This window comes from Chiloscyllium punctatum, chromosome 9 (genome assembly GCF_047496795.1).
Source record: "Chiloscyllium punctatum isolate Juve2018m chromosome 9, sChiPun1.3, whole genome shotgun sequence".
Taxonomy (NCBI): Eukaryota; Metazoa; Chordata; class Chondrichthyes; order Orectolobiformes; family Hemiscylliidae; genus Chiloscyllium; species Chiloscyllium punctatum.
Genome location: NC_092747.1, coordinates 33770686 through 33798567, shown reverse-complemented (window position 1 = coordinate 33798567; position 27882 = coordinate 33770686). Strand labels below are relative to the sequence as shown.

Below are 27882 nucleotides of genomic sequence, written 5' to 3'. Positions count from 1 at the left end.
GACCTCTTTAGCAGCCAACTTCTGCTATCTATTTCAACAAAATGCTTTTCTTGAGTTATCTGTGTCTGTTAGAATTGGTTTGGAGGAGCCGGTGTTTAACTGGGGTGGACAAAATTTTTTTTAAAAGACACACACCAGGTTATAATCCAAGAAGTTTATTTGGAAGCATTGCTTCTTCATCAACCACCTGATGGAGAAGCAGCACTTTAAAAGTTAGTGCTTCCAAATAAACCTGTTGGACTAGAACCTCGTGTTGTGAGATTTTTAACTCTAAGAGAATTCTCTTAATCAAGAATCAGCCTGCTATTACTATCCAGGCCTGCCTCACAAACAAACAAGGCTTGATTAGTCTGTACTAAACCTTTCACCACAAGTTGTCCGAAAGTCCACAAATCATCTCCAGCTCGTAATTCAAAACTGATAAAAGAAAGGACATGAAAAATCAACAAAAGTTCTGACATTCCCAACTAGGTTTGTCTGATGTGTATGAAGATTAATATTATCCATGATTTTGTGGCATCTTTCTTAAAGGTTTCATTATTTCTTGGTTGTTATTTACACTTTTGCACAGATAATGTCAGCTGAAGATGTGCTTAAAGTGCTGGACACATATCACATTAGCCAGGATTTTGAAATTAATCATTTTGTGTTTTGATCTGTATAATACAATGCAGCAGCAAGTGTTAGAGGTTCTGGAGGAAAAAGGTACAGAAGAAGAAAAGAAATAATGTACTATGACCATGGCACCATCACAGGTGTACGTTGCTGCCCAAATGCTTTCAAAATGGCATAGTTTAGTTTATTTGGACCATTGTGCCAAACTGAGCCTACCTGACACTACCTCTCTAAAGGACAAAAATCAAAACAACAGACCAGCTAACATATAATTCATGCCTTCCCCCTCACCTTTCTTAAGTGGCAGATTGACATGTGAAACTTTTGAATCTAATGGTATTGTTTCTGAATTGAGAATGAGAAGATTGTAATAAGTGGATCTGTAATGATTTCACCTATTTTCCTACTTCAAATTTTATAACAGCAATAGAAATCATCTGGTCCAGGGAATTTGTCATTGTTTAATACTTTTTTAAAATTTATGTTTACATTAGTTTTCATGAGCTTCTGTCCCTGGTTTAATGTTAGTTTTCTTGGTGTTACTGACATGCAATTCCTGTACTTTTCTGCAAAAATTGATATCAAGTCATCATTTAATCTGTCTGCCATTTCATTACTTTCATTTACAGTATTGCAAGTAATAGTTTTCCTAAGTCTTAACATTGCTTCTAAACACTCTCTTTTTCCTAATATAAATAAATTTGTTTTGCTGACTCAGCTGTCTCATTTTAGTGAAGTTTGCCTGACCTACATCGACAGCCTTGGTAGTTGTTTCACATTTTTCTTTTTGAAACCACTACATTAAACTTCAATAACAGCAAAAATACTTTGGAAGTTAGTAATCTGAAATAAAAAATAAAGGAGTATTAAAGAAACTCAGCAGGTCTGGCAGCATCTCATATGAGAGAAATAGAGATAACATTCCCATTCTGATATTACTCTTCTTTGGAATATGACCAAAGAATTGCAGGAGACATGAAATTTTGTTTCTCTCTCCACAGATTCTGCCAGACATGCTGAACTTCTCCAGCACTTTTTTTTACTACGTTAAACTTGAATCATATTATGATTATTAGATAAATATTCATTCTTCATTAAAATGCTAATTTACTGACTTATTACAAAATCCAATTTGACCTTCCCTAAGAGATATTTTTGTGGGGAAAGGCAATGGCCTGGTAGTATTATTGCTAGCTTATTAATCCAGAAATGCAAATAATATTCTCGGTATGGAGTTCAAATCCTCCATGGCAGAATGTGGAATTTGAACTTAATAAAAATCTGCAACTAAAAGTCTAATGATGACTATGAAACCATTGTTGATTGTCAGGAAAAAACCCCATCTGGTTCACTAGTGTCCTTTAGGGAAGGAAACTGCCACCCTTGCCTGTTTGGCCGAAATGTGACTCCAGACCCATAGCAATGTGGTTGACTTTTAACTGTCATCTGGGCAATTAGGGACGAGCAATAAATGCTGACCTAACCAGAAGCACCATATTAGTCAATTTTTAAAAATTATCTTAAACGATCTGAAGAATTTCTTGTCTTTCCTTATCTCAGTCTATATATGTTAAATTCTCTCATTAAAAGTCAGCCTGCCCTCACAAACATGGGACCTATAGAAACTCTCTTAAATCCCTTTTACTGCTTAATTCTATCCACAAAGTCTCCATTGCTTGCCTACTTCTCATTGTAATTGGTCAGGATTTAATTTATACAATGGTGATCCCACAGTCAGTTAGAAAACTAATGGGATCTCTTCATTGCTTCTCTCCAGAAGAGTCAATGTAATTTAAGTGCAGTCTGACACTTACCTGACAAATGTTGGACCTTCCATTCAATCAAGCCCTCTAGGCAATTAGGGGTAGGCAATAAAGACTGGTCCAGACAGCAATGCCTGCATCTCATGAATAAGTCAAAAAAGCTCTGAGGAATTGTGAGGTTATGCATTTGCAGAGGCCAAACAAAACACGCGAATGCATAATATAATCGAAGGATGTTGAGAGGAAAAAGGAAGTGAGAGATCTTGGAGTATATGTCCACAGGTCCATGTAAGTGGCAGAACAGCTAGATGAGATGTTAACAAAAGCATATAGGATGCTTTCCTTCATTGGGTGTGGTATTGAGTACAAGAGCAGGGATGTAATGAGGGAACTATGTAAAACACTGAACGTAAGATAAAAAATAGGAGCAGGAGTAGACCATACAGCCTCTGCTCTGCCATTCAATAGAATGATGACTGATCCATCGTTCCTCATACCCACTAAACTACATTTTCCCCATAAACCCTTGATTCCCCTACTGATCAAAAATCAATCTGATATAGCCTTAAATATACACAAGGAACTCTATGCCCACTGCTGTCTGTGGCAAGAAGAAATTCATCCTCATCGCACCCTGAAACTATGCCCTCTGGTCCTAGACCTTCCCATGAGAGGAAACATGCTCTTAGCATTTACCTTATCAAGCCCCTTAAGATTTCTATATATTTAAAAAGACTATCTGTCATTCTCTTAGACTCCAGTAACAGTCCCAACCTGTTTAACCTTTACTCATAAGACAATCTGTCCATACTGGGGATCATCCTAGTCAACTTTCTCTGAACTTACTCCACATAAATTATATTTTTCTTTAAATAAGAGGACCGAAACTGCTCTCAGTTCTCCAGATGTGGTCTCACCATTACCTTGTAGAGTTACATTAAAGCTTCCCTACTCCTATTCTCCACCCTCCTTGAAATAAGGATCAACATTCCATTAACCTTCTAGATTACCTGCTGCACCTGTGTGATGGCTTTCTGTGTTCAGTGCACAAGTATCCCAAGTCCCTTTGTGTTGCAGCTTTCTGCAGTTTTTTTTTCCCCCATTTAAGTAATACTTTTATTTTTCCTTCCAAAATGAATAACTTCACATTTTCTCACATTATATTCCATTTGCCAACCTTTTGCACACTTACTTAACCCTGAAAGTTTCTGTATACCTCTTGCAGCTTGCCTTTCCACCTATTTTTGATGAAGACACAGGTTGACTTTTGTGTACAATTCTGGTCAGCCAATTATAGGAAGAACACGTTACTGCAGAAGAGAATACAGGGGAGATTTACAAGATTGTTGCTAGTGAATGAAAGTTCCAGGTATGAGGAAAAATTGGATATTTAGGGTTGTTTTCCTTAGAAGAGAGGAGGCTGAGATGTGACTTAAGGTGTTTGGAGAACAGGGAAGATCAGTTTCCCCTAGTGAATAGATCAGTTACCAGGAGAGACACGTTACTTAGCTTACACACCTCATTCTGCAAATTTCCAATACACTGATCCCAGCGTGGTTAGCTGAAGGCATCTCAATGGTACAGCTGTCTCTTTCCCTTGTAAGGCTGCTAGAGCATTATGAATGGAATCCTATTTCCCCCTCTCAATCTGTGAGTCATGCATTCAACTCTTAGATACCCTACTACAATTAGCTTATGACTAAGGTAGTAATACAGAGGAAATAATGTTCGGGATCTAGTTTTTAATTTAGTCCCTCGCTGCTCTTATTCGCACAAAATTCTTTATAAGTCTATATATGTCATTGATACCTCCATGGACCATGACAATTAGTTCATTCCCCTCCCAGTTCAATTTCCTCCTCATCTCAAAGCAAATTCCTTAACCCTGCTTCAGGGTGGGCAGTGAAGCTTATGTGACTCAGGCTCTTGGCTATAAAGAGCAATATCTATGCTCCTAACTATATAGTCCCTTTCTAAATCACACTCCTCTTTACTCCCATGATTTGAGTAACTCCCTACACTAAGCTGCTGTGATCAGTTTGTGTATCTTCCCTGTAGTCATTGCTCTCAATCATATAAGCTGTGAGGATCGCAAACCTGTTAGACAAAGGCTGAGGCTCCTCCTTGACTCCATTCTACATCTGCACACGTGTCTCAGTCACCCCCCGTCACAACAACTTGTTCCTCATTATGGACCAAGTCAGAAGTTTCTTGCTCAAGGGTGTGACTACCTCCTGGAGAGAAGTACCTGGTAGGTTTCCCCCATCTTGATGCATTGTAGTTTCTGAAGCTTGGATTCCAGCTCAAAACATTAAGCCAAAGTTCCTCATGTCACAGCACTTACTGCAGATGTGATTACTTTGGATCCACAAAGTTGCAACCAGCTTCCACATGGTACAGCTACAATACACCACCTGCCCTTCCACCTTTGTATTTTATATTACTGAACTGTTATCTGTAGTTACATGAGCAGAAGTAGAATATTTGAGCCATTCATGGCCAATCTATTTGTGTTTCTAACCACAATCCCATTTTTTCCCCACCTTCTTCACGATAACTCTTGATGACCTTGTCTAACAATAATCTATGCACATTTTCTGAAAAAAAATTCAATGACCTTGCTTCCACTGCCTTCTGAAATAGTGTTCATGAATTCACAAAACCCATTGAGTGAGATATCCTCCTTATCTCCTTAAAGTGTGATCCCTACTTTTAAAACAGTGCTCCTGAGTACTAGATTGACTTTCAAAAGTATCTATACTTTCCACATCCATCTTGATACCATTCAAGATCTTAAACAATCAATTAACTCTTCTAACCTCCATGCCCAACCTATCTTTATAAGACAACCCACTCAATCAAAGCATCAATCTCCTCTGAACTGCCTGCAATGCATTTATATTCTATATTAGGTAGTTAACTAGTTATGCTACAAATACAGTGCAATACTTATATCTCCCCAGTGTCAGATTAAGCTATAGCTCCTATTTAGAGGGATAAAATCATATTAATCAATGAATTAATACCTTGAAACACTCACCAGCTGCTCAAAGCTGAAGGAAGGATATAATAGGCAAACACACAGCAACATACTCCCGCTGGCACAACATTTCAATTTAGCACTCATACCTACAAAGCAGTCTGTTGTTAACTTACTCCCAAACTCTTGTTGCAGTTGTGAAACCTATCTGCTTTTTGTTTTAAGAGGACTGGTGATTCACTCCACAGTTGTACCTTCTAAATCATCTTCCTTCTATGGTCATTAACATCTGTGCAGGCAACTCAGGGCAAAGGTTCAGAAAGAACTTTGATTTAAATAATTCATTGCTTTAAATTGCATTAAATTGTCTGCACGGGCCAGAATTCATTTTTATGTAATAACCCTAGAATTACCTGTTATTCAAGTAATGTTTGCCTTAACAAGAAGTGTTTATATAGTGGGGAGTTAACCAGGGCTCCCATTCCAATTTGTTTCATTGGAAGTGCTAATGTAGAAGTTGCCAGTTTTGGGCTTGGTTGTGTTGCCCCTGATAACCTGCCAATAACTGCCTGAATTCACACATGATGAGTGGTTAATTGGATTAGACACTAGAAGATAACTGAAGAAATCCAAACTCAGCAGGAGCAAGTTACCACTGAAGACGATAATTAACAAAAAATTGTATATAAAGGTGAATGGTCCTTATGAATGGGGCTTTGTTCTTATCTGTAACCAGATGTAATTATGAGGAGTATGTAAGCATATTAAAGAAGGAAATAAACTGCACTTAAACAGCAGTTTGTGTATCATCAGTACATCTTGCAAATTAATTACTTAACAACTGACTGTTGCAGTAAAGGTAAATATGGCAGCTAATTTATATTTGGCAACGTCCCACAAACATCAATGAGATAAATTACCAGAAATATGTTTTTAGTAGTGTGGTTTTAATATCAGTTCAAATTTTACAATTTTTACCAAATAACAAAGATAATTTGACAAATAAGAATAGCAATATATGTACATAATCCAATAGAAGTCATCAGAAAAGGAATGGTTTTCACCAAAGGTAATACATAAAAATATTTATTTTAATTATATACAGACTACATTTCAAAACAGACTGTCCAAAATCTGAATTAAAAATAAAACATAATTTACCATGTCACGTGTAAGCTCTCTGGAATTACTACAATTAATATTGTTTTAAAACTACACACCTGACTCTATGTTACACTGTGTGGTTTGGAAACCTTTACTGTCTTCAAAAGACTAATATACTTTCTATTTTGTTACATTTGCTGTGATGGATTTCTATCCATTGCTAATTCTCAGTATCAGGTAGAATTTATTGCACTTACTGAACTATAAAGTGTTTCTTAATTCAGACTGTAATATGAAAATTGCAGCTCAGCTAAATATTTTGGTGCAAACTAATATTGCATGTCTTCAAGGTTATTATGAATGCAAAACATGTAGATTAATCTTTCAAGCAAAGCAATGAGCTTCACCTCTATATGAAGTAAATTGTGATAATGTATGTTCAGATCTGACTGTAATATTGTTGTCATAGGGCAGATTCTAATGAGTTCAATTTTTTAAGTAACTTTAGATGCAGCAAATATCTATATGTAAGGGAATGGAAATTAGATTAATTTTTTTAAGGCTAGGCTAAAGGTTGACGTGTGAAAAATTGAGTTAGTTTGCAAAAAAGAAATTTGTTTCTTCGAGTAAAAATTGAGGTCAGGAGGCCAGAGCTTGCCTTGCTCCTGGATGAGTGAAATGAATCAAACAATATGGCTACAGGAACGTGTGCAGTTGTATAATTTAATGATGAGGTTACATTCATTATCTTGAAGATGAATGTAATATGGCTGACTTTATCTTTTTTAATGGCAATGATTTTTGTATTACTTATGCACTGCCTTTAAGTGATTTCTGAACTGATAGCTGTGTTTTTTTGAATAGGCCAGGAAAGAATAGTGTTGGCCTCATTGCTGCTTGTCGTTTTTTGATTTACATTACCACCATGTGTTTTTTGGTTATATTAAACAGCATGAAACTCATCTGCTAGGAGTATCTTTTAATTACTGTGTGCAAATTTCATCTGTAATTGAAACAAAAAGCTTTTCAGCCATCTTCCCAAACCATCTTGACAAGCTGAAACCTGAATGTTATTTTCTGGTGCTGCGATTAGATTGGGGCTGAAGTCTCCAGCTGGCAGGCCTGTCTATGACTGGAGGCGGCCTGTCCCCAGTGCTTGTCATTTCCTGACATGCCTGACAGGACAAGGAGAGCCGTCCCAGACAGATTCATTAGATGGCATTTTCCACAGCTGGGCTAAAATGAGGGCTGCACTTCATCACAGCAACGATGAACTAACTCTGTAAGGCCCTTGTTGGTTTTAACCAAAGCCATGTTGTTTTAACAATTTTTGTTTTGCAATATTTTAAAATCTTTTGACATGTTTTCTTTACATTTCCCTGAAGCTCACACCTCATGCATTATGCTGACATTGATTCTAAATCCAAGCAGCTACTGTGGTTGAGACCATTGTGATAGGATATCGAGCATTTTATTCATTCATGAGATGGCGGAGCTTACCTTTCACCTTATTGTTGGCTGCCATTTCTTTAGTTCATGGTCTCTATGACAACTGTTTAAATTGGGATGAGTAACTGTCATCTGGAGTATTACGGAGAGAAAAGTGTTAGTGAGCATAAAGTCCCATAGATAGAGCATTTCAACATAATCCAATTTTAATTGAGCTCAAGAGACTTTGATGTGCTGCATAAGGTCAGGAAAGAGCTATTCCAGGGAGAAATTAAACCAGCCTAGCTAGGCTTCAATACTACTGACTGTCACCATTTTAAATGAGCATTAGCATCAGCCTTAACCTTCCCCTGTGGAACATCTCACTTCACTTCCAACATTTCTCTGCCTTCTACCATATGCGAAGGTTGAGGGACTTTCATTTTTTTTAACACCTCCTTGATTAAGTTTGAAAAGCATGAAGCTGACCTGAGATGCACAGAAAGCTGTCAACTGGGCCCTTCTTTGTATATCAGGGTGGGAAAATAGAGAATGGAAAAGGATTATTTTCACTTGTCAGTTAAAGTCCACTTGATTTTTTTTCACTGAAAAGGCAGGCTGTCTTTAACCTGTACTAATGTAACAATTAAGAGTTACATTAAAAGCAAAGATAGTTCGTTTTATTTTTTAAAAAGGTATAGCATTTAGAACTGAAAAGCAACACCAATCTGTGTTTAAGTAGGAAAATGTGTCTTGATAATTCTAATGGACCTTCTGTGAAATGAAAAGACTCCTTTCATCTCTTTCTATACATCAGCAAATCCTCTGTGGTATTCTTAATACAAATTTTCTTAAGACCACAAAAGGAGTGAACATTCTACCGGACTCCCTTATTAACCCTTTGAGAATCGTGGTTTCATTTCTGAATCATTTCTTCAAACATCATCATAAACAGAACATTTAGCCAAATATTCTGTACATTTAATACCTGTTTCTCATTGTGATGTCTGAACATAGCAAAGCAGTGTTTTAAAATTTTTGTACAGAAGAATTTTATTTTAGAATCTCATGTTAAAGATCTTAGAAAAATAAAGCTTTGAAAGTAAGGAAGTTCTGTAATTTGAAAATAAAGTCATTTACAGCTGTTTGAGATTTATTCATAAGTGGTGACTTAAGAGAGTGTGTGTTTATAATAATGTTACGCTTTGTATGTATATTTAGGCAGTGTTCCAAAACTAACAGAACAACTGAGAGCACATCCCCGCCTCTTAACATATACCAACAACCACAAATAGATTGATTTGATGTCTTTAAAAAAAAATCAAAATTCTTATACTTTCCAATGATTTTTTCAAAAAATAAAACATCTTCATAAATTCCTTCAAACTATTTTAAAGGTAATGGGAAGGTCAAAGTGCCTAACTGAAATTGTTGCAGATATGATTTTTTTTATTTTTGAGATAAATGTAAATTTAAACTAAATAACTAATATAACAAATGTTACAATAAATGTTTAGATGGTTAAAAATATTGTTTTATTTACTGAATGAAATGAATATATTTTCAAATTTTAGGTTCTCGCTTACACTGAAGGTTTACATGGAAAATGGATGTTCAGCGAAATACGGGCAGTCTTTTCAAGACGCTATCTCCTCCAGAGCACGGCTTTGGAAGTTTTCATGGCCAACAGAAGTATGTGTAGTTACAAATTAGTTTTCTCTATTAAAGTGATGTAAATGCAGTCCTATAATGATGTGCTAAGAATTTAATAATATAATGGACACGGGAAAACTGGGAGAATGGCATTACTTTTTGAAGTAATTCTTTGTTCCATTTGCCTTTATTGAATTATATTTTCCTTATTTTTTTCTGCAGCGTCTGTCATGTTCAATTTTCCAGACCAAGCTACAGTGAAGAAAGTTGTATATAGCTTACCTCGTGTTGGAGTTGGCACTAGTTATGGTTTACCACAGGCCAGGTATTCAATATGAATGTTTTTATGGGAAAGTTCTTCAAATTGTTCATCTCAAATACTGTATTCCTAAATTAAGTTGTTTTATTCAGAGAGGTTTATAGAATGATATAGTGCATAGCAAATCACTTGCCTATTTTTTTAAACCAAAAAAACTCAAAAATATTGGCTACATTGGATCAACACAATTTATTGAAATGGCAAGGATATGGGCGGTCAAAACCATTCTTATTGACAGAGAGATGGTGTTTCAGTCTGTGTTAGGTCTCACCAGTGTAAAGAAGATCCAGTTGTGAGCAATGAATGCAGTAGACTAGGTTTAAGAATTACAAGTAAATTGCTACTTCACCTGTAAGGTATGTTTGGGGCCTCCATCAGAGAAGGGAGAGAGTGAAAGGGCAAACATTACACCTCATGCAATCACATTGGGAAGTGCCATGGTGGGGGTGAGGAAGTACTAGGAGTGGTGGAGGAGCAGGCCAGAATGTCACAGAACAGCCCCTGTCGAATGCTGACAGTGGAGGGAAGGGTAAGGGGGAGATGTGTCTGGTGATGGAATGGCAGAGGATGATCCTTTGGATATGGAGATTGGTGGGTTGGAAAGTGAGGATAAGGTTATTCTGGGAGGGATGGGACAAGGTGAGGACAGGAGTGTGAGAAATGGATTGGATGTAGCTGTGAACCGGAGTGTTTGGGGTTGGGGGAGGGAGAGTCCTCATTTGAGAAAAAAGGAGCGTAGGTCAGAGGCATTGTGGCAAGTTGCATCATCGGACCAGATGGAACAGACACGGGGAAAGTGGGAGAATGGAATGGAATGCATGAAGCAAGGTGTGAAGAAGTTTTGTCAAAAATGACTGCACTATTGCTGTCTTCTGATACTATAACTAGGAATAGTAAAGCATGATGATGTTGATAAAGGATGATAATCTCATTCGTTTGGCCAAACTGGTCCTCACCCTTAACAATTTCTCCTTCAAATCCTCCCACTTCCTCCAGACCAAAGGGGTAGCCATGGGCACCCGTAAGGGCCCCAGCTATGCCTGTCTCTTTGTTGGCTACGTAGAACAGTCCATCTTCTGTAATTATACCGGCACCACTCCCCACCTCTTCCTCCGCTACATTGATGACTGCATTGGCGCCACCTCGTGCTCCCGCGAGGAGGTTGAGCAATTCATCAACTTCACCAACACATTCCACCCTGACCTTAAATTTACCTGCACCATCTCTGACACCTCCTTCCCCTTCCTGGACCTCTCCATCTCCATTAATGACGACTGACTTAACACCAACATTTTTTACAAACCCACCGACTCCCACAGCTACCTGGATTACTCCTCTTCCCACCCTACCTCCTGCAAAAATGCCATCCCGTATTCCCAATTCCTCCGCCTCTGCCGTATCTGCTCCCAGGAGGACCAGATGGCCTCCTTCTTTAGAGACCGCAATTTCCCTTCCCACGTGGTTAAAGATGCCCTCCAATGCAACTCGTCCACATCCAGCACCTCCACCCTCAGACCCCACCCCTCCAACCGTAACAAGGACAGAACCCCCCTGGTGCTCACCTTCCACCCTATCAACCTTCGCATAAACCAAATCATTCGCCGACATTTCCTCCACCTCCAAACGGACCCCACCACCAGGGATATATTTCCCTCCCCACCCCTTTCCACCTTCCGCAAAGACCGTTCCCTCTTTGATTACCTGGTCAGGTCCACGCCCCCTCCTTCAACCCTCCTCCCGTCCTGGCACCTTCCCCTGCCACAGCAGGAATTGCAAAACCTGTGCCCACACCTCCTCCCTCACCTCTACCCAAGGCCCTAAAGGAGCCTTCCACATCCATCAAAGTTTTACCTGCACATCCACCAATATCATTTATTGTATCCATTGCTTCCGATGCATTGGGGAGACAGGACGCCTCCTAGCAGAGCGCTTTAGGGAACATCTCTGGGACACCCGCACCAATCAACCACACCACCCCGTGGCCCAACATTTCAACTCCACCTCCCACTCTGCCGAGAACATGGAAGTCCTGTGCTTCCTTCACCGCCACTCCCTCACCACCCGACGCCTGGAGGAAGAATGCCTCATCTTCTGCCTCGGAACACTTCAACCACAGGGCATCAAATGTGGACTTCACCAGTTTCCTCATTTCCCCTTCCCCGACCTCACCCCAGTTCCAGACTTCCATCTCCGCACTGTCCCCATGACTTGTCCTACCGGCCTATCATCTTTTCCACCTATCCACTCCACCCCTCCTCTCTGACCTATCACCTTCATCCCACCCCCATCCACCCATTGTACTCTTTGCTACCATCCCCCACCCTCCTCCCTGACCTATCACCTTCATCACCACCCCCATTCACCTATTGTACTCTATGCTACTTTCTCCCCACCCCCACCCTCCTCTCATTTCTCTCACCACCCTTCAGGCTCTCTGCCTGTATTTCTGATGAAGGGCTTTTGCCCGAAACGTTGATTTTCCTGCTGTTTGGATGCTGCCCGAACTGCTGTGGTTTTCCAGCACACTCTACTCCAGAATCTGGTTTCCAGCATCTGCAGTCATTGTTTTTACCAAGGATGATAATGTGGCTCAGCACACAATGTGGAGCAGTATTTGTGAGCGTCAACCAATGATGTAATTAGTGGAATAGTCCAATTACAGCTGTGAAACTGCAATAATTTGATAATAAATTCATGCTATATATCTTCAACTTTAAGGTTTTAAAATGTTCTTTTAGTAAATAATTCTTCCTTTTTTAATTGTTAGTTATTTTTGTTGAGTGTAAACTAGAAACGTAGGGCTACTTGATGATAAATATATATTTATTATTGCTATGTGGCTTACAAAATCTTTAGCTAGAAGTAAAAGAGTGGGTATGCATACTGATCAATGGTTTAGCTGCAAGATTTAACATGACTTAGAGGTGCCGATGTTGGACTGGGGTGGATAAAGTTAAAAATCGCACAACACCAGGCTATAGTCCAACAGATTTATTTGGAAGCACTGGCTTTCGGAGCACTGCTCCTTCATCAGGTGGTTGATTTAACATGTTACACTTGTGAACTTTTGTCTATTCGTCATCACTATGGTATCACACTGAATAATGAAACAGGGCAATTGCAGATCACACCTTGGGAAAGCTTGATAAATGAGAATTGCTGCAGGTTGTTTCACAGTCGTGACTGTGCACTGTAGTGTACAGAGTGGTAACACATTTACTTTATTATTCCATTTGTTTGAATTGTATAAAGTTATAATCTTAAACGTGGAAAGGAAGAGCAAAGATAAACAAATCTGCATTCATACTGATACTTATCCACTGTGAGGTTTGAGCTATCATTTCTTCTCACTGTTGCTAACTAAGGATCGTTAGGACTATCATTCATAAGATCTAAATGTTTTATAATTTATGCAAATAACTTGGGTGAAGGGACTCAAGGAAGGGTTGCTCAGTTTGCAAATGACAAAGATTGTTAGGAAAGTAAGATGTGAAGAGAGCATGAGATTCCAAATGGAAATGGATAGATGAAGTGAGTGTCAAAATATGAAATTATCCATTGGTCGGAAAAATAAACAAGAAGCCTATTGTCGAAGTAGTGAGAAATTTCAGAACTCTGAGGTGCAGAAGGGTATCCTAATGTGTGAATAACAAAACATCAGTATGCAGGTACAGCAAGTCATTAAGAAAGCTAATATCATGTTTATTGAGAGGAATTGAATGCAAATGTAGTGAAGTGTTTTCCTTCGATTATTCAGGGCATTGATGAAACCACACCTGAAATGCTGTGTTTATTATAGTCTCCGTATCTAAGAAAGCATGTAAATATGTCGAAAACAGTTTAGAGACGATTTTCAAGAGTATTACCTAGAATGGAAGTGTTGTTTTGTGAGGAAAGGCTAGACAGATTCAGCCTGTATTGTCTGGAGTTTAAAAGAATAAGAATCAAGTTCTTTGAGAATCATTTACAACCCAGAAGGATCTTGACAGGATGCATGTGGAAGGGATGATTTCTGTGGTGGTAAAATCAAAAACTAGGGTACACTGATCAAAATAAGGAAACACGCTGGAAACCAATGCTAGCAACTTTGTCTTTTGTAACATTATTTCATTATTACTTTATTTTGCAAATTGAGTTATTTTACAGTTTTGATAACACTGCACGCCAACTTTGTTTTTAGTGTCATTTTCAAGAAATAATCCACAGTAATGTTCATGAGAATGGACACCCAAGGCATTAGCTTCACCATTGCAGAAAAATCTCTTACAACTGCACGATGTTGAGAATACTCCTTGAAAACTAGTCATACATTTTTAACACATTTTCAATACTGAACTATTTTATTAAGTTAAAAATCACACAGCATCAGGTTATAGTTCAACAGGTTTAATTGGAAGCACACTAGCTTTCGGAGTGCAGCTCCTTCATCAGGTGGTTGTAGCACCTGTATGATTTTTAACTTTGTATATCCCAGTCCAACACTGGCATCTCCAAATCAGAACTATTTTATGCTGTTATAAAATATAATTATGTATCAGGGTGAGACCACCATTTGGGCAGACATATTTACACTAAATGCATTGCAGCAGTTCAAGAGGGAAGCCCACCACCACTTTCTCTAGGGTAGTTGGAGATGGCTAATAAATGCTGACCAAGCCTGTGACACCCACATCTCATGAGTGAATATTAAAAAAGATAGCATATATTTTCAATGGCCTATTTACTGTTAGTTTTCAAAATTAATATGTTTATTACCTCACTGGAAAATTCCCTGATTAATTAGCAAAGATCCTCTTTTAGGCTTATAAATTAGTACACCAAACAGATTAGGAGAATTGACATTTCGGGTATAAGCCCTTCTTCAGGCTTATGCCCGAAACGTCGATTCTCCTGCTCCTTGGATGCTGCCTGACCTGCTGCACTTTTCCAGCAACACATTTTCAGCTCTGATCTCCAGCATCTGCAGTCCTCACTGACTCCACCAAACAGATTAACCAACTTTCAATGTGTTTCATAATTATGTTTCATCTGGTATAGTGACATTCTTTTATAGTCTCATTCTATGACAAATTCAAATGATTGATGACATTCAGTTTTTAACTTATTCTGAAAGTTATATAACGAAGAGAACACTGATATTCTTGTTTTAAAAGAATGTGGAAGAGCACACAGAAGCAAAAGTGTACACAGAAGAATAGGTTGATTGTTGTCACTCAATATAGCTCTCGTTCTGCTATTGAAGACATTGAAGTTCTACTGCTATAACAGGAAAAAAAAACTATGCTGGTTATTAAGTGGGTAGTGAGAACTTTTCTGTTCCAAACATGTAATAATTTCTGAAATGCCAAGAAGAGGAAAATATTTTTCATCTCCCTTACTCAAACTGTACACAAAATCAAATATGTACAATGATTAACAATTTTTCCTCTTATTTTCTGGTATTAACAGGAGAATATCATTGGCCAGTCCTCGTCAGCTTTTTAAATCCTCCAACATGACACAGCGTTGGCAACGGCGGGAAATTTCAAACTTTGAATACTTGATGTTCCTTAATACCGTAGCAGGTACATTGATTTTATATCAAGGTTTGGCTTGAAAGTTTGCATTTAGCAAGTGGTGTCCAGCTGCAAGCAATGATGGAGACTGAAACTATCCTATTAAATTTTATCAGGAGACGCATAACCTGCCAGTGTGACTGTAGATTCATTTATTGTTACTGGGGTTATTCTGTGGTCTCACTCTGCCATTTCCTTTGTTGACAGCTTTGTCTGAAACTGAAGCTTTATTAGAGTCTACAAACCATTTTCCAAGTGTGTCTGGAAACAATAACGAGAAAATGTAATTTTACTGCTTTGTCACTCAAGACAACAGCAACTAGACAGTAGAACACCAATGGCATAGTCTTCTGTTCAGTAAAACATCTTGAATTGTGGCAGATTAATAGAAAACAACATAAATATACATGAAAATAGGAGATTTTGCATTTGTATCAGAAGGTAAAACAAAGGGAGAGTACTTTACATGTTTCCATACAACAAATGCATTTTCCACTGTTTTATTTTCTGATGTGTGTGTGGTTGAAGTTTGCACTGAATAATTATGTATATATTTAGTTGCAGCATGTGTTGAGCTTATTACTGCCATCTAATTAGATGTAACCTGAACTGCTTACATGGAGAAAAATCATAAAGAAATTCCTTCCTAATGAACTGGAGATGACAAAATGTCTGTTACATGTTAGAAAGCAGACAAGCGAAGGAATAACAACTATAAACATGCTATATTTAAGTACATTACAAAATTGGTTTTCAGAAATGTTTTATTTAAGTCAAGTGGTCTTGTGCTTCACTTCAGAATTGAAGTGGAAGGAAAAATATGTATATCAAATCTCAGAAAATTAACAGGTTCGTTTATAGGTATAGAGGTGAACTAGAAGTTAATAATTTTACAGTGAAAGCCTTTCTGACAATTTGACGTTATTTTTAGAGTATTCTGATTCCCATGAAGTTTCTATATCATCTTATGAATGGTGAGAAAAAGCAGTTGTTAAAACTCATTAAAATGACCCAAGTCAGTCCTCGAACAAGAGGAATCAGAATCATGAGATCAAAGAAAACAATGTCTACTGCAATTTTAGTCATGCACATTATAAACGCATTAAGAAGTTCTAATAGTAATTTGAATATAATATATAAAAATATTTATGTCAGGGAAATTATTGTAAAGATTGTTGCAGCTTGGATTTCTTCCATTTTGATATTTGTCCATGTGAAATTTTCACAGCTTGTAAAGTAGCAGCTTATTTATGGATTTCAACTTGAAACAAAATCCACCTGTGACAGACACCTGGAAAAAAAATACAATTGAAACTTTGATTAAGTTTATAATTGTGCAGCAAGTTATTCTACCTTTCATATCCTATGCAGCGACAATAGATATCTTAAAGGTGAAACAAATATTGTCCATTGCCATTAAGTTTACAAAAGCTAAGTAATGTGAGAAAGCTGTTGTGCTACTGAGGGTTCCTGGTTTCTCATGTTTCAACTGAGCACAGAAAAGTGCGGAATGTATGCAATTTATGCACAGAAGATATTTAGCAGAACAAGCAGACGTGCGTGTTTTATAGCTATTCTTCATTCAGAGGAATTTATTGCAGTCTATTTAAGAAAATGCTTTGACTAAGAGAAAAAGATGATCAAGTACGGGAAGTAGTAATTGAAATGTGAAGTTAGTAGCTGGTGCTTTTCTCCCCACAGTGTAGGCTAAAAGTTAATGAGTTGAAAAGATGGTAGTAATTGTATTGACTTGTCCTACCTGCCTATCTCCTTTTCCACCTATCCACTCCACCCTCTCCTCCTTGACCTATCACCTTCATCCCCTCCCCCACTCACCCATTGTACTCTATGCTACTTTCTCCCCACCCCCACCCTCCTCTAGCTTATTTCTCCACGCTTCAGGCTCACTGCCTTTATTCCTGATGAAGGGCTTTTGCCCGAAACGCCGATTTCGAAGCTCCTTGGATGCTGCCTGAACTGCTGTGCTCTTCCAGCACCACTAATCCAGAATCTGGTTTCCAGCATCTGCCCTCATTTCCAGTGCTGTTCCTTAGAATTTTTGCTTAGAATTCATTGTTTCAGTGTCTTTAGAGCACATTTTACACACCTACAAAATGCATGATATTGGTGATAACACAATTGTATATTTAAAGTTATTTTAAAAAACATTTTTTTTAACTTTACAATTTTATTCTATTTGTAACAAGTTACAAACAATTTTTCACTATATTATCTCTTTTACCCAGGTCGGACATACAATGATTTAAATCAGTACCCTGTGTTTCCTTGGGTTATTACAAACTATGAGTCTGAAGAGCTGGATCTCACCCTACCAGGCAACTTCAGGGACCTATCAAAGGTATCTTTCAAAAATACCTTTTCTAACATTAACCTGTTTTAGCAGTGGAGGTATTCTAAATTCCTGTTCCAGTTTACTCAGACATAGGGATTTCATTAAGTCACTAAAAAAGTTGCAAATCTTTTGTGCATGGTTTTCATGATTAGTTGCAACATACCTATCGCAATCATACTTGACATTGTATTCAAGCAGAAAAAAAACAATTCATTTTTAACAAGATGAAATAATGTTTTTTCAGTCATGTTAATCTTACTATTGCTACTGTGTATGTGTACATATTTTATGGTGTTGTTTGTGCAAGATCTGTGTTGGATACAATTTGTAGCAATGCAACGGCAAGTTAACAAGAATATCTACTGAGTAAACATGAAAATGTAGTCGTGAAACTTCAAAGTAGTAAATGGAAAATTAGTGTGTAGAGATAATAATTGGGCAGAATTTTCCATTCCCTTGAAAAGTCAGAGAAGGTGACTGGAAGAGAAAATAGCACCTCATCATTTAAGACCTGATGGGAAGGTCCATTGTTGATCTACCTGGCCTACCACCAATTAAGACCCCTTCAGGGCCTTGATTGATCAATCGTCCAGCTTGCCACCAACTAAGGTCCTTAAAGATCAGTGCACAGCATCTTAAGCGTCTCAACCCACCAATGGTCCAATTATCTGCCTTTCCAGGAGGCAAGAGAAGTATCCATATTGCTGTCTGATTAAAAACAAATGGTGACTAGTCTGGCAGGTTGAGGGAAGGACGTCAATTTGTCCCATTATAGGGGCATTCTCTTCATAATCCCACTCTGTGATCCCCCACCCTAACCCCCTTCAATTGCTACTTTTTGTAGGCCCCAGTCTTCATATCTACTGTTCAGATGGATTTGTTACTGCTGCCAAACTCTGGTTGGTTGGCAACTTCAGATGGGGCAGAACATCTCAGCCATTGCACCTTATTGGTAGAGAATGAATGATTTTATTGGCACACGTATTTTACAGTGAGAAAAACAGTAAAATATAGTGAAAAGCTTTTCACTTTCACCACAATTCGGCACCATTTTGAATAGTTTTAAGAATAAATATAGCTTTAAGAGAGCCCATCACTCCTGAGCCAGCTCATTATCAATGATGTCTTCCACTGTCATCCCTCCTTTACTGTCTCACTGCCATAAACTGGACATAACCAGAGTGGAAGTTACTGTTCCTCAGCCACCATCTTTCACCCGTTAGATTGATTCTTCTCCGCCAATGCCTCACTGCCACCTGTGCTGGTTTAACCAACATCAGAGTGGCATCTCCATCTGCTGGGCCCACCTCATCGATGTTGCCGTGATGCCCTTCTTCCACAACTTCGCTGCTGCCAGCACTGGACCCAACCAGTGACAAAGTTGCCAAACCTCATGTGCTATCTTGCGCTGCTGGGCCTACCTCGCCAACGTCACCTCTGCCAACATAGCAGCTGCCAATTCTGATGCCATTTCTGTGCTTGTTCCAGAAAAGTAAGTTGGGGCTCACTTGAATGAGCCACCACGAGGTCTGTGCTGGGTCCATGCTGGCATTCCTCGCTGCTACCAATGCTTTCCAGGTTCAGGACAAGAGGTAAGTAAAAAGGGAAAAAAAGGAAAGAAGAGAAAAGTGGTCTGAGTGGATCAGCTACAGCTCAGGACCCCTACTCTGCCCTACGTCTTGACAACATATCAAGATCTTGAAGCCATCTTGAAGCCCAAAGGTCAGCACTCATATGTCTGATAAGCAGTTGGCAAGCCTCCTTGATGATGGAGTGTTTGGAGAGGTGGTTCTCTCACCTTAAAAATAGCTGACCTCACACTTTGCCTACAAAGCGTAAAATCCCAGTGATTGTGTTTCTGTGAAATATGCTTTCAGACACTGATTTGGTTGCTGATTGATTTTCACACCGAGGGAAAAGCACTTAGAGTCCTACAATATGAGAAAAGACCCGTCTAGGCTGTCAAGACATTCCAATCTGACCTAGTCCTATTTGCCAACATTTGTCACACAGCCCTCTGAAGCCTTCCTATTCATATGCCTATCTGCCTTTTAAATGTTGCAATTGTACCTGTTTCCACTGCTTTCTCTGGTAGTTTGCTCCATAAATGCACCGCCCTCTGCGTAAAAACAGTTACTACTTAACTCGTTAATAAATTTTTCCCCTCTCACCTTAAACCTATGTTTTGGTTCTAGTTTTGGACTTCCCCACCCCAGGAAAAAGACTTTGGCTACTCAGACTACCCATGCCTCTCTGTAAGGTCACCCCTCAGCTTCCAATGATCTAGGGGGAAAAAACCCAGCCTATTCAGGATCTCCCTATAACTAAAGCCCTCCAGTCTCAGCAACATCCTTGTAAATATCTTCTGCATCTTCTCAAGTTTAACAATATCCTTCCCATACAAGACCACAATTGTATGCAGTATTCTAAAAGTGGCCTCAACAATGTCCTGTACATCTAGAATATGACGTTCCATCTCATATACTCAATGCACTGACCAATAGGGTAAGTATACCAAATGCCATCTTCATCACTCTGTCTATCTGCGACTCCAGTTTCAAGGAACTATGCACCTGCACCCCCTGGGTCTTTTTATCCTTGCAGTAGCTTTATAAACTGATTAACAAATACATCTACTAGATGAGGAATAAGTTGGCGATCCTCAAAAATGGGTGATGGGATTTCAATGCACAGTTACTCGTTGCCTGCTCAATGTTCGACATTGTCAACAGCATTCCATCCTCAAGCTACCTTCTCAGAATCATGGAGACATTCAGCAAGGAAACACACCCTTCGGTCCAACTAGTCTAAACATAATCCCAAACTAAACTAGTCCCACCTGCCTGCACCTGGCCCATATCCCTCCAAACCTTTCCTATTCGTCTACTTATTGAAGTGTCTTTTCAGTGTTGAAACTGTGTTCACGCCCACCACTTCCTCAGGAAGTTCATTCCACATGTGAACCACCCTCTGTGCAAAACGTTTGTGTCTCATGTCTTTTTTTATATCTCTCTCATCTCACCTTAAAAATATGGCCCCTGGTCTTGAAGTCCCCCATCCTACGGAAAAGACACCTACCATTAACGTTATCCATGCCCCCCCTCACCATGATTTTATAAATCTCAATAAGGTCATCTCTCAACCTCCTACATTCCAGTGAAAAACATTCCAGCCTATCCAGTTTTCTTTATAATTCAAACCTTCCTTACCTGGCAACATCCTGATAAATCTCTTCTGAACCTTCTCCAACTTATTCTCATGATCAAGACTTCTGCAGGTAGCCAGCACTTTTCATTAACTGCAGGAATCAGCAGGAGACCTCATTTGATGAGATGGTACCAAAGCTTAATCTAACCTGCACCTCATGAAAGCAAGTTAAATTATTGCCATGGAAGTACTGAGTTGATTCAGAATGGTGCTATGCAACACAGATGAGTTGGAGAGCCTGTAATGGAAGAGAATGTGAACTAAGGTTTTTCATAACACACTCAAGTTCTTGGCAGAGAGGATGAGAATATGATATATTCTATATTCACATGAGAGCAGGAGCAAATCTAGACTTAAGGAGAGATGTCTGTTGGAGCAAAGAGCCAGAGGGATGCATTACGGGGATCAGTGCCAGGAGTTGAATCACAAGAACCTCGCTGTAGCATTGCAAGAAGTTTAGTTTAAGAATCTCACGTGAATGATCATGATCTTTGAATGCATTTTCATATTCCTGATCTTACCAACTGCTCCACTGACCTCAACCGCTGCTCAATTCACAACTTCCTCATCATTAATGTATCAACAATGTCGGTCAATTAAATCTTATACCTAACATTCATGTGTTCACCTCTTTAAATCTCTTCTCACAGCTTTCAGATAATGTAAACTGTTTAACCATGGCAGTGAAATACCCAAACTATTTGTACAGAATTCACTGACACGCATCCCAATTTGCAGAAAGAGGTTCCTTCAACTGCACTTTCTAACTCATGGCCTCTCCCACCTAGAAGGACTAGAACAGCAAGTACATGGGAACATCACCACTTGCAAGTTTCCCTCCAAGCCCAGGTCACCTTGATTTGGAAATATATTGCCATTCCTCATAGTCATTGAGATAAAATCCTCAACTCCCTTCTGAACTAAATTATAGGGTACCAACAGCACATGGTCTGCAGCCATTTAAGAAGGTGGCTCACCACTACCTTCTCAAAAATAAACAAAAAATGAACATGATAAACTGAAATGATGAAATTCTGTGGAAAATGATTGCAGCTATTCAGTCATTGAATCCCATCCAGTCGTCCACTCCTGTTGTTTCCCGTGAATATGGATGAAGTCCCTGAGTGCCCAACCCCTCCAGGCTCCTCTGTCTGGGATTGAGCAGACTGCTTACGTCCAACAGTTTTCCAAATGCCAGCAACCTTGAACTCTACTTCCTTGGCCAGCTGCAGAGCTATAGCAGTGAGGTACCCACCAGTTTGTGAACCCACACTCTCTAAACCTAACGTTCCCAGAGTTCTGTAGTTCTCAGATGTCTTTGAGGTGGCTTTTGGGGAAGCAAAGCACAAGGGAGTGAAAGTGTTATGCCCAGTGGTTAAAAGTGGTGTCCAATGAATAAGACTGACAGGTTAATGTGAGATTTGGAGTGGAATGAACACTAGTAGTTACTCAGTGGGGCCTGGATGTCTTGACATTCCCGCATGAACAGTCCCAAGATTTTCTTCTCTTACGGGTGAGGAGCCTAATTTCCAGCACCCCTCCACCCATATGATTTTCTCTGGCTTGTTGTGGCCTGTCTTCTCCTGTAATTAGAGACAGAAAGGGAGTGATCGAGTGAGAAGGAAGTAGGTGGCATGGTTGCAAGTCCTGGTCTAGGAGGTTGGAGGAGGTGAGCAAGTGAGGGAAAACGTCGCAGGTAACAGCAAAAGTAGCAGAGCATGAGACTTGGTGGGAGGTGGATGGAATAACAGATGTAGTGAAAAGTCAGAGAGAAGAGTGTAGCACTTACCATGGAGTAGGCCATTGACCTTATGACACTGCCAGACCTCCTCCTTAACCATGGAGCTCATTCTGGAAAGTGGACAGTATTCCTTCATCCTGTGTCTTGTAGATGGTCTAGATGATTGGTTGTTACAGAATTCCCAGCCTCTGACCTGGTCTTATATCCATCTTATTTGTGTGGCTAATATAGTTCATTTTCTGGTCAATGGTAACCCCAGGATGTTGTGAGACATCGTTCAGATGATGCATGATGCTGGGATGGAGGTAGCATAATTGGATTCCACTTCTGACTGTAGTACTGAGGGTCCCTCAGAAATGGATAAACTCCTATTGACCATCCACCCTCCAGTTAAACTCCCTGGCGACGAATTGGACAGTTTATTAAAATTTACTTGGGTATCAGTCATCAATTCAAAGCAGGATTTAGATTTGGAAATGCTTCCAACTTAAGGTCCTGAATCCAAAACTAAAATTCAGCCTATGATTGCAAGGTTACCAAGGATGGGAAATAAATCTTAAAGGGCACATAATATTTCAGAAAGGACAAGCAAAGTGGGAAAGAAGAGGAATAGTCCTGTTAATACTGGATGGCATAATGGTACTGGTCACTCTAAGACCTCAACACGGACATCCGGTCTTGATAGTTGCCCAGCCAATTCAGGTTTCTAATTAGATTTTGCGAATCCTCCTTTTCAGTTTTGGAATCCACTGTATCTTATTGTGAGGCCCTACTTTAACTATTCGTAATGAGGCTAACATTTTCTCACTGAAATTGCTGATGCAAAACAAGATTCAATCCACTCTGCCTGATATCCAATCCAGTTAACTTCATTGCCCCAGAAGCCTGACTTACAATTTTGAATTCTGTTTTAGGCTCCATTCTTGACAATGATTTCACATTCACTATTCCTAACCCAAAAAAAATCACCAATGTGCATCATAAAGCTGATCAAAGCTGCCCTCTTTAGTAACAGTAAATCATGATGAGGTGTGCTTTCAACTGGAGACTGCACAATTTTAACAAGATGGACCTTACTGATAAAGTCATTTAGGCCTTAAATACATTTTGATTTACTTTCCAGAATTGTCATCATTGTGTCGCCCTTGCTTTTAGAGAGTGAAGAAATAGTTTCCTTTTGAAATGATCTCTGCAGAAATTCAACTTTAATATCAACTGATCGATATTTCCAAGTACTGTGGCTAAGAAAGCTAAAACAAAATGCAAAATTGCTTTTCTCGCCACAGTTGAATCTACTATAAAATCTTGATTCTCTATTTTTTCTTTAAAACATTATGCACTAGCTTTCACCCTATCAGGCAACACCCTTTCCATGCTTGGTGATAGACCAAACTGTCTGCTATCTGGCACCTCTGTGTATACCCTAAATTCTCTTTAGCTTTGTACCTCTTGCTTTTATTCATGCAACTTCGAAGTTGTTCAAAGCTGCAAACATTTCTAGTGGCATTCCTGGTCCTGGTCTGTATTATATTCTTTGAACTTATTAAGCTATGCTCTCTAAACTGGTGTCTCTTTCTTTTTGAACTGTTTGATCGCCCCCTTCTTTTCATAAAGTTCCTTTCAACAGATTGTGATCTCTTACAGGAGACATTTTCATGTACAGAGCCACTATCACAGCTTAGCCTGTCTTTTTTTCTTTCTATTTTTGTAATTCACATTTGGAATCCATGGACCTAACTTCATGCCCTCATCCTGTAATTCAACCAGCTGTTAGATTTTCAAATGGCCTTCCCTGCTGTACTTACAATAGTCACACTTCTCCATGAATTCTTGACTTTAGTACTGTGGTAGTTGTCCTTTGGGACCAAGGCCTCACTTTGATCTTCAGAACTGATCTGTCCTTCGTCAGGCAAACTGTCAATTGTGGCAGACTGATCCTCATAGCTGTGCAGCATATGGTTATGAGAGTACCTGGTTCCTTGTTATTTTGTGTAACTCATTTAAAATTCGCAAACCATGCTAAGCAACCTTGAACAGTGTACATAAAATGGTCGAGTTCCCAAGCTGTCTAATTACTGTTTATCTGTCTTAACCAATAACCTTTTCCAGGCCTCTTCACTCTTTTATAATAAACCACATCTCTCTGTTTGAAACCGGCTTTCGTTGGATTTAAAGTTTGATTTAAAACTCATTTAACACTTCTTTCTGCGACTTCAGCTTTGATGAAAACTTTTCTGCCTGCGTGCAGTGCATTCAAATGTTCAATAAAAGTAGGCCTAAATGTAGTCCCTTCCCAAACTGGGAGCTAATTACCTATTACTTTAGGATTTCTGCCAAAATTTGGACTGTATCTTCCTATCATTTGCAGCAAATTCTTAACATAGACAGCCCATAGATAGAGATTAATTGTTTTCCATATACACCCAGTTCTTTACTCAATTATTTTTGTAACTATTGCCTGTTCCCTAATTCCATTTGGTCTCTGGATGTCTGCCAGACCCTACTGGATGATAATGTGGCTGACCAGCATCTCACCCATTCTGAATACCTGCCATAGGCATGTTGGAATGACTAGCAAGTTGGTTATCAATCTGTTTAACTATGTCATGTATGTGATCAATGAGTCTTCGAGTGAGCATTGAACTTTAAGCTTCTGGCTCAGAGGCAGGGACACTTTCTACTGGGTCACAAAATCTGCACATTTTTGCTGTACTATAATGAATGATGCAGGACTATATGGTAATCTATAGTAAAAAGTCCTCAAGGAAAGAAGTGATCACAGTACAATTTAATTCTGTGGTACATTTTAGAAAGGTGGATATTTAAGTCCAAATCAAGAATCTTAAATTTCAGAAAAGCCTATTAAGGGAGAGCTAGCTGAGATTAATTCGATAAATAATGTAAAAAGGCATGATGACAAATAATCAGGAGGAAACTATTAATGAAATTATTCAAAACTTTTAACAAAGAAAGCTTCCGCTGAAAAGCTTAAACTCAGTGAGAAAAATCCTACTGCAGCTCTGAAATAAGTTAAAGATAGCATTACATTTAAAAGATGAGGCATACAATGCAATGAAGAATAGTATTAAAATAGGGAGTTCTGGAAACCAGTTAAGGGTGATGACAAATTGATTAAAAAAATGCAAAGATAGAACACTAAAAATGGTCGAATATGTTATAAGCAAGCCATGAATGTAAAAATATACAGAAAGGTGAGCAAAGTATACTTTTGGTCCCTCAATGGCAAAGATGGAACAAGGAAATGAGACAGATGTTGGATAAATATTCATTTCCTGTTTTTATAGTAAAAGGCACAAAGTATGTATCAGATACTTAGAAGGAAAAGATTGATATGAATAATGGGAGGTGGCGCATGGTGGGTGGGAAGTAAGAGATCCACGGTCACATAGATTCAGACAGCTCGGAAACAGATTCATGTACCTATCTGGGTGCGTGTTAAATGTTGTAATTGTACCTGCCTCCTCCATTTCCTCTGACAGTTCGTTCCGTACACACACCACCTTCTTCATGAAGAAGTTATCCCTTAAGTCCCTTCTAAATCTTTTCCCCCTCATTTTAAACTTTATGTTCTCTAATTTTGGATTCCCCCACATGAGGAAAAAGATCTTGGCTATTCACCCTATCCATGCCCCTCATAATTTTATAAACCTCTATAAGGTCACCCCTCAGCTTGACATTTGCTCTTCATCCCAGAAAGCATAGAATGTGGATATGATGGGAGTTGAGAAGGGACATAAGACACAGGCCTACTGTGGCCCTCAAGGCTGTTTGCTTATGGGCCTTACCACACCTTGATCTATAACGTGGACAATCATATTTTAAGAGCTTAGAAATTGTACATTTTCTGTTTGTTACAAATTTTGTGCCACTCCCCTTTGTTGTGTGTCACTTTGTCCTGCATGACAAAGCGTAGCATAACACTGATGATGTTCTTTAGATGTTGTGTCAGCCACAGCTGAATTGCTAGACACATGTGGAGACAGTGAGAGTAAGAGGATGGGGGTGTGCTTAAACTACAGAATTAGAAGGTTTGTGAGGATGAAAGGAGAATCTAGTTGTTCAGACTGAGTCCTGAGTTCCAGAGTGCTAGTTAAGTGTTGCAATGTGATATGTTGAAGAGCCTGAGATATTCATGTGATAGCTGGGAGATGTCATATGATGGTGCATTCACTGACCTTGAATTTATGAGATTATTGAGACTTCTTGTGGTACTGTCATAGGTCATTGGACTAGGCTGTGGGAGCTGATCTCCCTCACCACTTGTTTCCAATCCCATCCAAAGTGAAACTTGAAAGCCACATGGCTTCCCCACAACATTACACCTCTTGACCACTAATGCCTTCAGCATCACAAACTTCACCATAGAACTCTCTGTGTCTTGGTTTTTACTTTATCATAATTTATGTTGCAACAATATTCCTCAGTACAGCATCCCTTTAAGAGGGAAAGCCTGTTCTTAAGAAAAGCAGACTGCCTATGCAACATGGTTTGTAAAGAAAATTACTGGTCTTGCTTTCTAAATACTGATGCAGCCTCAGTGTTAAGAAGACAAGATCACAGGGCTTGTTTGACCATACATTATAGTGTACAACTACACATTCAGATGAGGTAATTGTGTCAAATTTACGTGCTGCTCATTTTGGCCTAAATTAATGCAAGAATAGTGGAAATCAGGATAATCCAATTTCCAGCTCAAGATGCCATATAAAAAGCATGTGGCATAATATGCAATATAACTTTGAAAAGGCAACTTGAGTAAATTAAAAGCAAGAATTGAACTAGGTAGGCATATGGAACTAAATATATAACATAGCTATAAGTTGCACCAGGTGAGGCCACCATGAAGGTCCCTCCTCCTCAGCCTCACCCCTTAACTGAGGCATGGTAATCACCAGCAGTTGTTTCTCTGTAATGAGAAAGCAGTCCTATGGTTTTCTAGGACTATGGCTATTTTACCTTTATATCTTTTTAGTTATGGTTTCAATTTTACATTGCCAAGTTAAATATGCTTACTGAAGAACACATATACATAAAGTACAGTGTAAAGAACTATATAGTTTGTGATGGCTGCTGGTTGTTAATCAATAAGTGCAGAACAGTTGACATTTTATGGCATATAATCCTGGAAATTCTACCAAATGTG

General features: G+C 38.9%; 1 protein-coding gene across 7 annotated transcripts in view; it reads left to right on the top strand.

Annotated features, from left to right (window-relative positions):
• nbeaa (neurobeachin a) overlaps nucleotides 1-27882 on the top strand; it is a 913644-nt gene that overhangs the window by 653562 nt on the left and 232200 nt on the right. For all 7 annotated transcript variants that reach the window (XM_072577218.1, XM_072577214.1, XM_072577213.1 and 4 more), the window contains 4 exons: nucleotides 9465-9582; nucleotides 9766-9868; nucleotides 15311-15426; nucleotides 17664-17776. In XM_072577218.1, the coding sequence (XP_072433319.1) occupies nucleotides 9465-9582; nucleotides 9766-9868; nucleotides 15311-15426; nucleotides 17664-17776 (450 nt within the window). The remainder of the gene's footprint in view (nucleotides 1-9464; nucleotides 9583-9765; nucleotides 9869-15310; nucleotides 15427-17663; nucleotides 17777-27882) is intronic.